The following is an 18652-nucleotide window of genomic DNA, read 5'->3' as shown; positions in this document are numbered from 1 at the left end:
GATATAGTTGTATCAGTGCTGTTTATTGTAGTCATTTTTTTTCCAAAATATTAACTTTTCCTGTACTTGATCTTTTCTGTGAAAGCAAATCTGATGACTTGATTGAAGTTCATTTGCTAACTAAAAATAGCAATGATTAACTACAAGTAATTAAGCCCCAATGTGAAGATTAATTACTTGTTTCCCACACGTTATTAAAGATGTGAATCATTGTGGTTTACTTTTTCCATAAGAGGGTTAAGTTGAAGTGTGTGTGTTGTTTTACAAAAACAATGTTGTTTCTGCAAAGTAAACAATGTTACTGCTTTTTTTTGTTGTTGTTTGTTTGTCTCTTCTTTTCTTGGTAGTTCTTCTCGATTCAACTGGACTGGTTTAGCTCTTTTGAAAACATTTTGACTCTTATCCAAGAGACTTCTTCAGTTCTGATATCTAGTAGGGGAAACTGGACATACAAACCTGTGGGGGGCTGTGTAGGCGTTAATCCAAATACTAATGATCTTCATTGTTAGGGTTGTAGAGAGTAAGGGTGTTAGAAAATATTGGTTCTGCAATATATCGTAATACTTTATTTCACAATACTGTATCAATATTGAAAAGTACTGTATTGATATTTTTAGGTATTTATTCAAATGCAAATATGGCAGAGGTTCATTTTTTTTGTCACTGTTCTTTATTGTTTATACCTTATTTATTATTATTTAACACTGTTTTATTAAATAATGGTTATTTGAAGCATCCCAAAAGCACTTTTTACTGTCTGAGAGGCAGATGGTAGTTCCTTTGGAAACTAGGAGAATTAGAAAAATGTTGGGCTATAGCATTAGATCCTGTTGTGATCAAATAGAAATTTGTTCAGTATTTGTACATGTTTCTGGTGTAATTCAGTTCTTCCAGGAAATAATCATTTTTTAAAAAAGAAACAAACAAAAAATTTCCTTTTAAACAGTATCATGATATATCATGATTTATCGTATCGTGATCCTAGTATTGTGATTTGTATCGTATCGCCAGACTCTTGCCAATACACACACCTAGTAAGAGAGTGTGTGTCCCTGGGGGTAGGGTCGTGGGTACTGTGTGCCAGTTTCAAGGTCGTTGACGAGTCACTGTGGGTCACTGTCCAAATCCTTTGGGGGGGGGGGGTTGTTTGGTTTCAGGTGTGGAAGGTTGTTAGTTGAAAACTGCTTGGGAATGTTATTTAAACTGGTGTTCTAGGCTTTTGATCAGTAGCGTCTCAGACCACCACCTCTGTTCAGGGAAGGATTTTCCACTTTCACAAAAATGGCTTCTTTGACTCCTCTCTCAAACCATTTGTCTTCTCTGGCCAATATCCTGACATTGCTGTCCTCAAAGGAGTGTCCTTTTTCTTCTAAGTGAAGATGGACTGCAGGTTTAGAAGTCCAGTTTCCACCACCAGCTGTCAGAACTGAAGAAGTCTCTTGGATCAGAGGCTAAAGGTTTTCAAAAGAGCTAAACCAGTCCAGTTGAACCGAGAAGAACTACCAAGAAGAATGATGACCTGGGCAAATGAGAACCTATACAGACACATGTTACCGTTTAACCATTTAATATCCTTTTCACCCTATAGTTTTACATCCACTGCAACTATTGATGTAGGTGGATATAGTGAGAGATAAGTTGGAAAGTGTGTTTTACTGATTTTTTTTTTTGTATTTTTTGTGATGCTTGCTGAGGAAATGGGCTCGTATAAGAGACTAAGTTAGTTTATTGTAATTGGGGTGTGATTGGTAAAGTTCTTGGGCTTGTCATATTCAATAATATTACACTACTGTGTTTTGTAATATTACAGGGAAGCTCAGCAGCTTTTCATCCACTGACCCTATCTGCAGATGAATTCTCATTTTCAACAGTTTGTCATGTAGGGTTAGGTACAGAGCCACCTGTTGATTTTTGAAGTCCTGCAGTAGTTTGGAGCAAGAAACAGCTGAAGCCTGTCTAAGTGGCCAATATCAGACAAAAAACATGTAGGCCTACTGTTGGAAGCTTTTTGGAAGTGTGTATAGTTGGTCAAGTCTGAATAAATGTTGAATTGAACATTAAACCACAGTAGTAAATATGATTTAAGGCGATACACTACAGGTGAATAGGGTAAAAAAAAAAAAAAAACTAAAATAGATATCACCATGAAACTTCCTCACTTGATTACTTACACAAGTATTAAAAAAATGTATTACACATTTGTAAATTTTGTATGTTTAATTTTGCAAATTAGGCATTATCTCATTAAATATGCACTATGTTGCATATATTTTCGGTAGATAGATCTGAACATATGATAAAGCCAGGTGCAAAATTGTTTTTTCATTTTGTATACACACAAGATGAAAAAACGACAGAGAGATTTCAGGATATGTGCTTTCATTACCTAGGAAATCAAAATATACTCCCGCCTGCTCTTACGATCCCCCCCGGAACTCTGCGTACCTCTGAATTCAGGTCTGTATATCAGAATATTAGATTAGATGTTGGAGTTTTCACTTGTTATTTTGGTATGTGGTTTAAGTAATCTCAGGCTAGTAAGAGCAACTGATTCCAGTTAGACTGATGTCAGACTAGCAGCCCACTACAGTTTGCTTTGAATGCTGTAATCTGTGCATTTCACTATTACGTTTGTCATCAGAACAGCCCCAGTTCATACCTATGTGGCTAATGTTCCATTCCCTCCGATTTATGTTGGTGACAAAACAGTTTACCAGTAAACTTTCCATCCTAACCTAACTAATATAGCCAATCTGTGGCTCTAGCTTCGTTTCCTGTACAAGTGCTCCAAACCTCAGAGAACTCATGATTCATGCACAACGAGGGGTATGCGCAGAGGGGGGAGGGACAAATGGCAGTTGAGTTTGATAGACATACCACCATTCAATCATTTCAACAGGACGGTTAAATGATTGGATGGTGTTTTTTCAGTCCTGTCTGTTCCACAGGTGACTAAAAAAATTTATTTTTGTATTAGAGCATTTAATTAATTGGTTGCAATTGGAATGTGAAGGGGATTTTAAGCAATATAGTAAAAAATGCTCCAGTTAAACATCTCCGATCGTACTTTTAATGTATATTTTCAATGTTTTCTTTATAGCATCTTGAAAGAACACATATTGAAGGATTAAAGTAGCCCAAAACTCAAATTGACCACAGCATGAAAAAGTCGAACTTTTTGCCTGCTGTGTCTCGCCTTAAAAAAATCTGGATCGCTGACCGTCAGTGATGTTGGTACTCATCAACACACTGTTTGAATAAAAAAAGACAATAGTGTCAAAGACATTTGGCTCGCTTTACAATGTCCCCAGGCTGTTGATTTGTGACACTACAAATAATCCCTTCAAGTTGTGAATTTCTCTGTGGTTTGCATTTTGTGTGTGTGTGTGTGTGTGTGTGTGTAAGAAATAAGTAAATCATCAGTATTTATTGAACTGAGCATTACCCACACTGTTAATGTGTATCTCCAGTTACCTTAGTGATATAGATCGTGTGACTGCGGAGGGATATGTTCCCACCCAGCAGGATGTGCTGAGGGTCCGTGTCCCCACCACGGGTATAATAGAGTACCCATTTGACCTGGAGAACGTCATCTTCAGGTACCCCCCCATGGCATCGCCATGGCAACAGGACAAAAACCACTGATGACTGTCAGGGCGTTAACACAGAGCTTCAGCAAGGCTTAGAGTATATCTGCACTGATGCGTAGTATTTTGTAACAGATAAAGGATTTAATAAATAAACAAATGAATAAATAACAAATGCAAAATAAAAGGAATTGGATCATACTGTGACAGGAGCACAATTCCAAACATACTAATCTCTTCCTCCAGGATTTTGATGGTTTATTGCACCCTAAAATGCCAGATTTAACTACAGCTTTTCTAAGAAAAATTGTGACATGTTGGAGTGTAGATTTTTTTTAAATGAAATGTCTGAATATTAAATAATGAAAGATTTTTCAAACCTTTTTCAATCCAACGCAAGCTGATCCATTGAGTCAGTACCCATGAAAAAATAAAATGTGAGAAAACAATACAATACACATAATTGTTCTTTATCTATACATATAAAAATTTATATATTATAAATTGGAAGATAACAAAATATTAATGGACAAGTGTAGCCCTCTACAGAACCGGGTAATTGTGACTTAATAATCCTGCGGTGATACCTGCCTCTATAAAATGTATAGAACAAAAACCCAGTTGTTGGTTAGAGTCAGTGACATGCGGTTCAATCATGAAAAGGGAAAATTAAATAAAATAAATGTTGATATTTGTCGCTGATCTATACTATAAACTTATTTTCCGTGTGATTCCAATAATTTTGATTATTTTTCAGTTGAAAATTGCGGAATTTCTGCATTTCCCATTCATATACAGGGAAGAGATGCGGTGCGGCAGCAGCAAGTCGAGCCTCACCTTGAACTGGGTTAATCCAAAACAAACTGTGCTTCATCCCATGTAATCAGAGTGTGTTTCTGTCTCTGTATATCACCAATTAGATGGTTTCAAACACTTTGATTCTACGCCCTGACTGTCAATAGTCTGGATCATATATAAAGTGTATGTGTGTAATTTGTGCAGTCTAACAGGTCAGTCATAAAACTGCATAAAAAAGGCCCTGGGTGGTTCAGCCAGTACTCATGGCAGAGGGCGCTACTGAGCACACAGGTTCTTACTACTGTGCAAGCTACAAGTCAGGTGCAGCGATTTGTTTATTTTTCCTTCTTGCCTTAATCTCAAAATGGAAGATTACATATCCAACATAATTTAAAAATTAAATTTTGACCTTCAATGAAATACATTTGTGTAAAGAAGATGGAAGCTGAAGAGCAACCAATAATCAGAGCTGTCATAATCCAATAATGTATTTAACCAATGGTACTCAGTGACACCAAAAACTATGAGGCACTGAAGCTTTGTTGTTATCGTAACCTCCTTGAGGGACTGACAAATGCCATTCCAACGTTAGTGAAAGGACAGGTTAGTTGGTGTGGACAGACCCTGTTGTCCCACACTGGTAAATAGAGGTTATGTTGTAAAATGATTGAATGAGCCTGAGGGTCAGGGTGCTCGACCTGATTAGAGATCAGTGGTTTGTGTTCTGAATAATGCTCAGGGCCTGGCCCTAGGTGAAAAAACCAAGGCCAAACACTGACGCGTGTTGGGAAGAGTTGTCAAACACTAAATGAAGGAGGAATAGACAATGGTGTCAAAGATTCTGCAGGAAGTTCTTAGAACATCACTGAGACAATTGGACATCCATGAAATCCTACAAAAATTAACATGTCAAACTTGGACTTCAGTTAAAATGGACACATTATTCCTGCCATCCTTGATACAATTCTCTAAACCTTCTTTATCAACAGTTCTTCTAGGTGTGTTGCTGTTTGTGCTCCTCAGATCACGGCTGCTATGGTCCCTGTTACCACTTCACTGTCTGCAACATAGTCCAGTTCATGGCCTTAAAGCCAGGTCTGCAAATTTTTGTCAGACCTCCAAAAACTGAGGTAAACTTGAGTCCCCAAATGAAAAGCTAATCTTGGAATGGGGTTTGTGGACAGATGGTGATGTTGGAGCAGTGGCAATGACTAACACCCTTTTGTTTGTTAAATGTGGCCTTTTTCTTTGAACCTTCTTCTACAGGACTGATCCACTTCATGGAATGGCAAAAAATGGGGGTTGTAGTTAATGCCTGTCACGCTTTATATAACTGTTTTCCTGTCTCTTGTGTCTTTGTCTCTGTTTTTTCCCTGACTGGCTTATCTGTAGTTACCTTTCGGATCTGGATCGAATTGCAGATCCCAACTATCTTCCTACTCAGCAGGATGTGCTGAGGGTGCGCATCCCCACGACAGGAATCATAGAATACCCCTTCGACTTGCAGAGCATCATTTTCAGGTAGAAAGGTGCCTCTTTTGGCTCAGTCCCTCCACATTATGTAGTCATCACCCCCAACACATAAACCATTTGATGTATTTTTGTCTTGACCTCCAAATACTTTATTTGTCTTCCCCATTTATAGTAATCTAGTAATGCCCAGTGTTGTAGTCAGGACTGTCTAAACCAAGACACGGCCAAGATCAGAGAATAGACTGAAAGAGAAGACACACATTTCGAGACATTGAGACCCAGGCCAAGGACTGACATTATTGTTCTTGGTATTTTATATACAATATCCAAAAAATGAGTGAGGAGAATCACTGAGAAATGCCACTGAAAACACAAGCAATAGGGTTTGAGTGTTTAAAACTTTATATCCGGCTGATTTGTTCCTGTATTTGTCTTCAAGTTGGCACACTTATACCCCGGCTGGACTGAAGACCTGTGTCAAGACAAGTTTAAAACTTCCAAATGTTTGCAGACTTCTGGTCTGCAACATTCTGAAATCCTGTTTCTTTCTGTCAAAATATGCCAACTATTTTAGGAAGCTTTTGTTAACCTAACATAGGTCACAAACAATTGAAACTGGCTCCTTGAAATATATGACAGTATATAAAATGTAAGGCTGTCCACTGAACCTTCAATTTCCTTTATCAATCTAGCATTGTGTATAAAAAATTTAAAAAAGCAAATATTTAAAGTCTTTCACCAAACCCAAGATGATGTCCTCAGATGTCTGGTTTGGACCACAACCCAAAACCTTTTCAATGTACTTTTTTAACCAAACCATTTTTTGATGATCAAAAAAGCTATTGATTAATAATATTGACAACTAATTGTTGCAGTTGAACTGATTTTTTTTTTTATAGCTTATATTCACGAAACATTTATGTGGATGCAGAGTCACAGCTCGTCTGAATATTTTAGCTTAATAATACAAATTAAAGGATGCACAAACCAGTTGTCTTTAAATAAAACTGAGTCCTCTTTGTCTGAGATGAGACTGCGACATTTCTTAAGACCAAAACTCAACTTCAGTACCGTAAGAGTAAGCAGTGATATTTGACTTGTCCATGTCCCGCTCTGGTCCTCCTCACCTTTCCTTTCTTCATTTGAAGAAACTCTGACATTGCCCGCTTCTGTGCTGCCCATAGCTCTATACATTCTTTTACCTTCTGCCACAAACAGCGCCTGCCCCACACATAACAGAACCCCCTAATGAACACAGTCCTACATTCTGGTGCCCGGTCTGTAAATGGGTCACCTCCTCTCCTCCTCTCCTCTCCGGCTGGCATAAGAAATGAGGTCGTCCTCTCAGTTGGTGGAGGAATGTTATTTTGGGCAGCAGGTCCTGCAGGCCCTATATTGGCCTGGGTCTCTGTGGACTCAAAGTAGACTGGGCCACCACTAGGGGGCACCAACACATACATTGTGATTTATTCTAGATTTGGGTTTCTGCTTTCTCAGAAATCATATTGCACCTGGACATCCAGAGGTGCACATAAATACATGAGGGTAGGTTTTAGATGGCACCACTGTCAGTCAGATGGTCATTTGACAGCAAAGGGTTGTGATGTGAAGGATTTAAACATCACGAATGAAAGCTTAATGAAACTGGGACCTAAACTCCCTGATGAATGAATGGTGACCTTGTCAAGGAGAAACTCAGGAAAATTGAAACCTAATGAGAATTTCCACATTTATCAGTGAGTAATTCAACCAGGACTAATCATGGTGAATGGCTTCAGTGAATACAGCCTGCTTTAAAGCACACATGTGAAAATCTAACTGCTATTGCCACATATGGCAAGTTTTTCTTTAGAGCTGGGCATCTCAAGCAAAAATACTGTTCAGTAGTGGAAACCAATGCAGCTACTCCTCTGTCCTCAAGAACAGCAGTCTTGCAGTCTTTGTCTGTGTTAAATGATTGTTCTGTACTTTCATACAGTACACAACTATGTCAGTAACAACATCTTTAAAATAAGCTCAAAACTTTATGTGAGCATGAAGAACAGGAAAAGACTAAATGGAAACCAGGTCACAAAAAAATCCTGTAATCTCATGGTATTTTAAAACCTAATTTTCAGGCCGGGAAAGAGTTGTGAAATTAAGTAAAATGAATAACATTTTGGAAAACCCCTTAGGCTTTCATTGTTTTCACCTTGGTCATCCCTCATGAGTTTAAATCACTGAATTTATCAGTCACGAAATTTTCTTCTCCATTTTAGAAAAAGACACTATAAAAATCCAGCAAAGAAATAGGGTAGACCAACAATAATGTAGCAGTCGGGGGCCACAGCTGTAACCTAAGGACACCAATTATAAAGTTTAGATTAATCTTTTTTTGTGTATTTTTAGCTGTAAATTTTATACAGAATATAGATACAATTCACAGCCTCTTAACTCACACCGTTTGGGAACCGGTGGATTGATCCCTGAAGCCTTAGAGGTACAAGTGTGGGTCACTTAAAAATAACTGGACAAGCTGGATTCATTATGGTATGTTTGATAAGCCCTGATATAAAGAGGCAGTAAAAAACAATGGAAAACCTATGATCAAACCCAGGGGTGCCACACTCAGTGTAGTTCAGGGGCCACAACAGCACAATATGACTCAAGTTGGTCAGACCAGTAAAAGAACAAAAAAAGTGAAAACATTTAATTTACATCATGAAAATGTTTGCATCTACAAAGTATCCCTTAAAAATATGAATCACGTGAACAACTAAAATAAGTACAATTTTAACAATATTCTACCTCAGTTTATCATTTTCACATGTACACAGGGTGCTTGTGCAGGTCTTGAAAGTCTTTCTACTACACACAAGAAGTACGGGGAGGGTAGCATTAGAAAAAGTCTGGAATTTTTATTTGGATTAAGAGCAAACACCCTGTGTACATTATAACTCACAGATCAGAGTGGATCTACAAATACACAAAACATTTAGTAACGGGCAGAATATCATTAAAACTGCACTTACTTTTCTTAAGACGTTTCATGTTGTTCAAGTTCGTTCAGATTACTAACATTTTTGTGAAAGGATAGGTTGTAAATGTAAATATTTTCATGTAATTTTTTTACACTAAAACAAAGAAAAAAAATTTAGAGTAGTCATTATTTCCAGGTAATTATAGTATTTTACTGGTTCGACCCGGTTGAAATCACCCTCGATTATTAATATTTTCACGGTAATTTTTGCATTCAACAAATTCATTCCATGGACTGGACTGGACTCTAGCGGGCCGGTTTTGGCCTGTGGGGGTGTATGTTTGACACCCCTGATCTAACATGGCTGTACAATAGTCTATTTTTTTCTGTATGTAATTAGGGGCTCGGGGCCCTAGTTCAGTAGTTATTCTCTCTACGCACTGAACCGGATGAGGTGTATGTAGTGCTGCGGCTGTCCATTAGGTGGCAGATGTGTGTCATTGAAAGCCAGCCTCCATTAGAGGAGACTCCTTCAGCTGTACTTCCTGTATCTCAGAAACAGCTCTCCCTTCTCCAGACTGTGCCCTCCCTCCAATCTTTTGTGTTCCTCTTTTTCCTCCTCCTGTTTTTCTCATTTGTCTTTGAGTTCTAGAACTTCACATTCATCAGTGTATGGTGCTTCACTCACACCAGGGAAGGTAGAGAAAGCTGTTGAAATATGTCAAAGCTGTAGAAATGAATGTGTTGTGACTTTTATCTGACCGTCACATGACTGATCTAGAATCAGACAGTAACTGACCCCTTAATACTGATTGCCTCTCTTTTTTGTTTTATTAATCTGGAGTATGATCTTATCAGGCACCAACAGAGAACATTTTATTGGAGACTTCAGTGGCTTTAAATGTGTTGTGATAAATTTCAGCATAGTTTAGCTGCTTCTGTTCAGAAGTTTTTACAGCCAAAACAACATGCATTTCTAAATTTTATTGGCAATCATTTTCAAGCTGATCCTGGATCTGTCTTTAACCAAAGGTTTTCATGTTTTGGTGTCGTGCATGACTCACTCACAAGGACAGAACTTTTTTCACACTTCTCACTTCTGGTTTTCTTTGAGTCAATAATAGACATGCACATTTCCTTTTACACTCTGTACTGTGGCCAAATTCTGAATCAGATCCTCTTTAGGTTTTGAATCCATCAGGTTGTGTCTTTAGTCCAAATGTTCATATTTGAGACCAAATTAATAAAACTCAATGGTAATTATTTTAACATTTCGTCACAACATAGAGCTATGCAGGCAAGGCTTAGGTTCATATAATTTAAGTAAGACTAACACAAGCTCAACAAAAGTAACACTGATCACAGCCAAATAGAATTGCAGAAAAATTCAGATATTTTTTCATCACTTTTCTCCCTTGTTATTCTGTGATGGAAATTTAAACCTGAATCAAAATATTTGAAAACAGCAGGTCTATGTTCTGGTTTATTGTTAACTTTTGTAATTACATTATACTTTTTAAACTTTTCCACTGATCCAATCCAACTTTATTTGTAAAGCACTTTAAAACAACTGCAGTGGACCAAAGTGCTGTAGAGAAGAATAATTAGAACCAAAATAGAAGAATAAAATACAGAATAGATTTAAAGACATAGAAACTGTACAAAAAAGAAAAAAAGTGCTATACAGAAGAATAAATAAAACCCAAATAAAAAGAATAAAATACAGGGATAGATTAAAAGGCCATACAACTAAAAACAACATAATAAGTAAATAAATAGAATAGATAAATAAGAACAATAAACCACTACCAAATAAAAAATTATAGAATAAAGATAATACCTTCAAACATCTCACATGGTTTCAAAAGCCAAGGAGAAAAGATGGGTTTTAAGAAGGGATTTAAAAACAGACAGATGTTCAAATTCAGACAAACTGTTATTAATTTATTGTAACAGTCCAGTCATTTGGTTACCATTTAGTGCTGTCATATCCTTGTTACTCAGCTCATCAAATTTAAACCAGACATGTAATTATTTCACTAGAATGGAAGGACAAGTTACAAAATCCAATGTGAGTGAAGCTGTAAACTAAAAATCATATAACCTCAAAGTGAGATGCTCTGATTAATACATACAGAGTATATGTTTAGGGTTTTTATTGCAAAAAGTAATACTGTAAATGATAAATCTCTAATATGTGGCACTTAATATCGACTTTTATGTTGATATTTTTTTGAGAGATACCTTTTAAATATCCTAATTTCCTCATAATTCCTGAAAAGGACCTGTAAATTCAATCAGACACATCCACTGTGCATCATAACCTGTTCAACAGCCTTGGCCTTTGGCCTTCAAAATATTTTCAGTCTATAATTGTTTCAAAATGAAAGTTTGTGCAAACCCTTTCTGAGATTCCATTTTAGTGCGCCGTCACACCCACTTCCTTTAGTCTGGACATTCTGACTTTCCAGTTTGATGTCAACACAATTTCCAGGTGTGAAACCTCCCAGACCACCATGATGAAGTGATGTGTTTTTTGTCAACAGATCAACAGATCTTTGCTCCAACCAAAAGAGGTGGTGTCAGTCAGAATCAAACTGAACTAGGAGCAGGAAGACACTTTTTGAATGGTTTGAAGTTTTGGCCCAGTCGTAGGGTGTTATTAAAGGCCGCTGTCGCCAAAACACACTCCAAGAAGAGAAAAACTAACCCCAATAGAAGAAGTTAGCAATTGAATTAATAACATCCCACTGTCAAGGCTGTCTGTAAAGCAGTGCTTTCCAATCTTTTTTGGCTCATGACCCCATTTTAACATCACAAATTTCTGGTGACCCCAGCCATTCAAAACATAGACTTTTTTTTTTTGCTAAAATTAATTTGTTTTTGATCATGTAATAGTTTACGATACTATGTTACAAATAAAGGTCAATTTTAGACAACATTTAGTCTATATAATGTATGTTATTATGGACGGAGGCAGTAAATCCAGGTGTAGATCACTGCCCAAAGTGAAAATTTTCTTTTCCTTAGTCAGGATATGTCCAGTCAGTCCAGTTTGGATTTACAAGGCTGACAATTAATACTGAATAAACAAGAACTCAAACTATGAATTATGAAAGAGCTGCAGCATCTGAAACTGACCACAGTGAACATTTGACAGATAAACAGAACCACAGTGCTGCAGTTTCACAACCACAGTTTGTCTGCTATGGATTGGGATTGTCTCTGTCAACTCACCATACATTTTTTATTACCAAGTTTTTATTTTTATCAATTACTAGAAATTTCAGGCTACCCCATTTGAATTCCAGGCGACCCCATGTGGGATCCCGACCCCAAGGTTGAAAAACACTGCTGTAAAGTGAGATGGATCACATGAACCAAATGTAGATAATGTCACAAAAACACACCATGGTTTGGTCTTCAGTGTGTAAAGATGGTCTTACACTTATTGCAGACCGATCAAAAGTCAGATGCACCGTGGATACGTCTAAAACTGAAAAATACCTGAAAAACTCACTTTACACTGGTCATTAACTATAACTGACACTGGATAAACCGATACTAAACAGAAATTCAAAACCAAATGTAAGGACTAAATCAAAAAATAATATAAAGCCTTTGTGGTTAAGTCCTGCTGATGGGTGCAAGCCATCGCATTACTTCCTTAACAGAGGTAATAAATAATGGACTAACCTCTGAAGTGTCCTAACACAATAGTAAGTCTGCGTTCATGGGTCCCTGTGTAACAGACTATTTATATTTCTTATTTGGGTCATGTGCTAACAGAACACATTGTTAGGACAACTAGACTTCTACACATAGAATATATTCCACTGCGCATTGTCTACAAAGTATCTATATTTGTGGCTAATATGTTCCTAAATGGGGTGCTGCCAGGACATCCTGATAGATTCAAACCTCCTCTAAAACAGGCGTGTGTCATCCATGAACAGTTTTTCTGGAAATGGTGAAAATGTAAATCTTAAGTCTTCAATTATCTCTAATGCAAATGATCATCTTCCTAATACAAACGGTTTGCTGACTTGACTCTTCACCTTCACCCTATCATCAGAATGGTGGATGTTGGGGGTCAGAGGTCAGAGAGGAGGAAGTGGATTCACTGCTTTGAGAACGTCACTTCCATTATGTTTCTCGTGGCTCTGAGTGAGTACGACCAGGTCCTGGTGGAGTCAGACAACGAGGTAAGAGTCTGTTCCTCTGTGTTAATGCTTGATTTATTTTGACCTGAACACATTACAGGTACTTGAAACACCCCGAACAAAGACAACATGCTGTTTCATGAGGATTTTTGAAACATTAATATAAGCCATAAATCATCCCAGTTATTGTTGTTCCATGTCTAATTTACATCCTGCTTCTGTCTGTCACCAGAACCGCATGGAGGAGAGTAAAGCTTTATTCAGGACTATCATTACCTACCCCTGGTTCCAGAACTCCTCCGTCATCCTCTTCCTCAACAAGAAGGATCTGCTTGAGGAGAAGATCTCCTACTCGCACCTGGTTGATTATTTCCCGGAGTTTGATGGTAAGATCCTGTCCTTTATGTTCTCTCACTCTCAGACGTTTTGTGTTAAATCTGTAGAAGCAAAACTGTGGTTCAACAAAACAAGGACTGTTTTGTTTTCTGAAGACAGGGGTAACAAAAAGGAGTTCACCTAAGTCACTTAGAATGTCAGTATTTTGTGTGTGTGTGTGTGTGTGAGGGGGTGTATGTGTGAGTGTGTGTGTGTGTGTGTAAAATACCACGGTATACATCACCTGTGCTTCTTCTTCCTGTGCTGCTGGCAGAAGTGCTTCAGTTTCATCAGTGAGTCATCAGTCAACCTGTTCCAGAGCAGGTTATTTTTAACATAATACATCAAAACGATTAAAACCTCCACCCACTAGTCAGTCACATTTGTTGGGTCCAATCGCTGCTCTCTGTGGAGTTTTTAGACTAGATCCTATTGTTGTATTGTAGTAGTAGTAATAGTTGTAGGTTGTAGCTTAGTTGCACTTAGGGATGCAACGGTACAGGTTGTCCACTGTTTGGTACGTATTGGGGTTTTTGAGTCATGGTTCAAGGTACGGTATGGTTCACACGCAGAGGCCGGCTGGAGCCCGGCTGTGCGCCAAAATGTAACTGGGAGCTGATTGAGATCCTTAAAACTGTGGGAGACTTTCGTGACCAATTTTACATCAAATCTGTAAAACCTCAGTCATGTCCTCAGTATCATGAATCTGTAAGTCTGTCTGTCATTACTCACCTGAATCTCTTGCATTATGGTGAACAATTTCAGAGTGCCATCCACCATAAACAAAATTTGTGTTTACAAACAGAGCTGGGAGGTAACTCAGGCATCTTTGGAATTTTGTCGCGATGTGCATTGTGGGAAAGGGAGGTTCGTGCAGCCACCTGCAGCAGCAGCGCAACCATATGATATTATATGGATGAAACAAACACGCGGAAACGGCTGGAGGAATATGCATAGAGGGAAGGGAGCTCCTGCTGTTTCCGCGTCATGTCTGCTCCAGCTGCCACTGTCAGGTGGCTGCGCGAGCCTCCATTTCCCACAATGCAGGTCGCGACAAAATTCCAAAGATGCTCGAGGTACCTCCCGGCTCTGAATGTAAATACATGGTTTGTTTATGGTGGATGGCACTAAAAAATTGTTCACCATAATGCAAGAGATTCAGGTGAGTAATCACAGACAGACTAACAGATTCATGATACTGAGGATATGACTGAGGTTTGACAGATTTGATGAAAAATCTCAATCAATCCACTAGAGGGCGCCACTCTTAATTACCAAACTGGACAAATACCATGAAGTTAAGTAAAGTTTTTTGAGAAGAAGAAGAATGTCAGTAATAACAAACATGGCAACGACAGAGGAGGTTTTACTAATGTGGATACTAATGTTAATATTGAGAAGAGTAGTTGGAAGTAGAAGGGCTGGCCTCCGCATCCGGCTCAAGACGGGGACTCCGCGTCTGGCTCTAAGGGGTTCCACTGCATCCTGCTTTAGACAGGCTCCACGTCCGGCTCCAACCAATGACAGTAGAATTCCCTAAGTCAGTCATCTTGCAAAGCTCTAATATAAGCACGAATTGTCCAGAAATGTCATTTGAAAATGACAAATGAGCTGTACATGCTCGTACCGAACCGTGAACAGAATGGTACGACGTGTAATGTTGCACCCCTAGTAACACTGTCTACAAAACTGGTTGTACTATGTGACTAAATAGGTGGCATTGGGACTTGGTGGTTAGCACCGTTATCTCATAGGTAGGAGAGTTCTGGTCCAATCCCCCAGTCGGAACCAGGACCTGAGCTGTCCCTCTGATCACTAACCTTCACCAAGTGAGTCTGATCTGAAGTCAGTTACTAAGCGCTGGTCAGTAGTGAGGCACCCAAGGGCAGACCACCACATGACTGCACATGAACCCTTGTGCCCTCCTCAAATGGACTACCCTCTGGTGAACCCTTCATGGCAAAAATGTACATGCACATAAACCTGTCATAAAATCAACATACATCGAAACTGTTTCTCATAAATCTCTTAAACAACTTCAGCCCTGCTCAGAATGACCAAACATTCAATCATTTCAGGACTTTAAAAGGCAATTGAATTTTTTCAGTTATGACTTATTTATTACAAAAAACCCCACAAACAATTATTTTCCATTTAATAAATAGTTGTGGGCTGAGGCATTGGTGGTGATTAGAGTCTTGGATATGTCAAAGATTAGCAACAAAATTGACTTGATAGCCTTAGTTTTTACTCTGTAGTGTCTAGGGGTGTAAGAAAATATCGGTTCTGCAATATATCGTGATATTTCAATTCACAATACTGTATCAATATTAAAAAGTACTGTATCGATATTTGTAGGTATTTATTCAAATGCAGATATTGTGGAGGTTCATTTTTGTTTTTTGGTTTTCTTTGTTGTTTATATTTTATTTATTATTATTTAACACAGTTTTATTAAATAATGGTTATTTGAATCATCCTAAAAGCATGTTTTACTGCCTGAGAGGCAGATGGTAGTTCCTTTGTTGGGATTGCACAATAATAATGTTATATTAGTTCTGAACTAATAGAATCTGAACATTTGAACAGGATCTTAAACTGTAATGTCTGTAAAACATAATTTCAGTTTGAACACAGGAACATTTTGTGATATAGCATTAGATCCTGTTGTGATCAAATAAAAATGTGTTTAGTATTTGTGCAGATTTCTGGTGTAATTCAATTCTTCAAGGAAATAATCATTTTAAAAAAAGAAACAAATAAAACTAGAAGCACTCGGAGAGCGCAGACCTCCGCCAAGGCTGATCAGTGGCCCCCCCCGTGGGCCCCCCCACCCCCGATCACCCCCAAAAGTTAATCATTTCTTCCTTATCCCATTTCCAACAAACCCTGAAAATTTCATCAAAATCTGTCCATAACTTTTTGAGTTATGTTGCACACTAACGGACAGACAAACAGACAAACAAACCCTGGCGAAAACATAACCTCCTTGGCGGAGGTAAAAATTGCCTTTTTAACATTATCATGATATATTGTAATATATTGTATCATGATCCTAGATTGTGATTTGTATTGTATTGCCAGATTCTTGCTGATACACAGTAGAGTCAAATACTGCCTTTGGACACCATGGCCAAAAATGCCCCATTTACTTCCATTCTAACCAGATTTTTCAATCTCACTGCTGTTACACTTTAGAACTCTCTATTGTCAACATTTCATGTTGTAGAAAACTAGTGATATTTTTACTGTATTGTATTGTGTACTGCATTGTCACTAACAACCTATCGACTACTAAATTGTTAACTAATTTTGCCATCGACTATTTGTCGCTGCAACCCCAATATGTGTGTCTATGGTCAGTGAACATCTTTCACTGTTTCAGGTTCAGATTTGGAAGCATTCATAGTTTTGTGTCACAGCCCTCTGCCTCATTAATGTCAAATATAGAATAACAGCCTGAACAGAGTTATATACATTTTAAAAATATATTTAAAAATATGTTTTAAAGCACTTTCTGCTTTTGAGGTATCTGACGTCTTGTCCTGTATGAGGTCCACAGAAGGTGTTCATGGCTCAATGGCAGCTAATCCTAGTCCACAAGGATGAGTCCAGTTCAGTGTGTGAATGTCGCTTTGGGGACGGTGAATTCAATGATGGCGGTGTGGGGACCTGCTACAACGGTGCACATGTTTTAAATATTGACGCGCCTTTATGCATCTCCACATTTCAGGTCCGCAGAGAGATGCACAGGCAGCGCGGGAGTTCATCCTCAAGATGTTTGTGGACTTAAATCCCGATAGCGACAAGATCATCTACTCCCACTTCACGTGTGCCACGGACACTGAGAACATCCGCTTTGTATTCGCAGCTGTCAAAGACACCATCCTACAGCTGAACCTCAAAGAGTACAACCTGGTGTGAGGGCTCACATAACAATGCACATCTATCTTCATTGCACAAAACACGCCTCTTTTGGGCGTCACGCTCTTTCAATTCCACATGCATCACACAGCAACAGACCACCCCAACGCACATACACACAAACAGAACCCTTTCCCTGTTTTTGTTGTTTGTTTTTTTTCAGCACATTCACAGATCCCTGCAAAGCCCACCTCCCTCCCTCTTTCACCAAAGCTTGCCCTCTTTCTACTTCACTCGGCAGCTTGTTGTGTCAGAGTCCTCGCTCCTCCTGAAGCCGGTCCTTGTGTCAGGTTTTGCCACTCGGCCTTCCAGCTCTGGCAATTTTCACCTGACACACAAACTTTTCATGTAGGCTGTTTAGTGACTGAAGGGGACTGTAGTGAGTCTGTGTGTGTGTGTGTGTGTGTGCGTGTGTGCGTGTGTGTGTGTGTGCGTGCGTGTGTGTGTGTGTGTGCGTGTGTGCGTGTGCGTGTGTGTGTGCGTGTGTGCGTGTGTGTGTGTGTTGGTTCGTCTCAGTTTGTGTGTGTGTGTGTGGCAGCACTGACAAGTGGGGCGCTGTGTTTTTGGTGAACAGCGGCATCGACCCCCCCCAGCCCCTCAACCCCCACCCCTCCCTCCAGAGTCGAGCCTCAGCACTATGGAAGGACATCTCTGGAATCCACCAGGGACCACTACTGGGACCACACAGATGCTTCTCTGAGGACCTGTGACTGTCTGAGTGACGTCGCACACAGGATGCAAAGGGGGACGGTGCTGAGGATTTTGTCTCCACCTCGTAACTATGAATGTACCTACCAGTGTGAGCATCGCATTCGCAAAAAAATAGAAATATATATAATGAAGTAAATGCATATGTAAACACATAGACTGACAAAAGCACGAGAGGGCAAAAAATAGCTAATCAAAACCTGTTCATTGCTGAGATTTTTTAAATGTTTTTAATAATAGAAAATTTGTTGCTACGTCTACTTATTACTTGTATTTAACAAATAATGGCTAAATGGAATGGTGATAAGAAATTGTATAAAAAATCTTTTAAACTTTGCAAGACAGACATCTAAAAAAAAAGAAGCTACCAGAAATTTACTTGACATAAGTATTTTTTTTTTAAAGTTTAATCACTCGGCTTCCCCCTCCAGATGTTTTGTGTCGTTTGGATTGACAGGGACAGTCTTCCATGTGACCATCACAGCATCTGGCTCCAGTGACACAAACCCACTCCCTCATTCTACAGCATTCTGGCCAGAGGACACAAGTGCATTGCATTCACTAAAGAAAATAACATTTAGATGCCTTATCTCATAATTATAAGATTCTCCTCTTGAATTGGGAACATTAAGTCTAGTTGTCATTGTCTTATATCATGGAATGTT

General features: G+C 38.7%; 1 protein-coding gene across 3 annotated transcripts in view; it reads left to right on the top strand.

Annotated features, from left to right (window-relative positions):
- The window catches only part of LOC115413636 (guanine nucleotide-binding protein G(q) subunit alpha-like), a 49437-nt gene extending 31690 nt beyond the window's left edge, over window positions 1-17747 (top strand). The window contains exons 4-8 of one of the 3 annotated variants that reach the window (XR_003934497.1): window positions 5778-5906; window positions 12893-13022; window positions 13213-13366; window positions 13630-13727; window positions 17089-17157. Coding sequence is in view for 2 of the 3 variants with exons in the window: in XM_030126623.1 (XP_029982483.1) it covers window positions 5778-5906; window positions 12893-13022; window positions 13213-13366; window positions 17089-17279 (604 nt within the window). In the remaining variant the exon portion in view is untranslated. Of the gene's footprint in view, window positions 1-5777; window positions 5907-12892; window positions 13023-13212; window positions 13367-13629; window positions 13728-17088 lie in introns of all 3 variants that reach the window. The other 2 variants (XM_030126624.1, XM_030126623.1) reach the window with 2 other exon arrangements.
- Window positions 17748-18652: the final 905 nt, after the last annotated feature.

Source organism: Sphaeramia orbicularis, chromosome 22 (genome assembly GCF_902148855.1).
Source record: "Sphaeramia orbicularis chromosome 22, fSphaOr1.1, whole genome shotgun sequence".
Taxonomy (NCBI): Eukaryota; Metazoa; Chordata; class Actinopteri; order Kurtiformes; family Apogonidae; genus Sphaeramia; species Sphaeramia orbicularis.
Note: the sequence above shows the minus strand (reverse complement) of the source record. Positions and strands in the feature narration are given on the sequence as shown.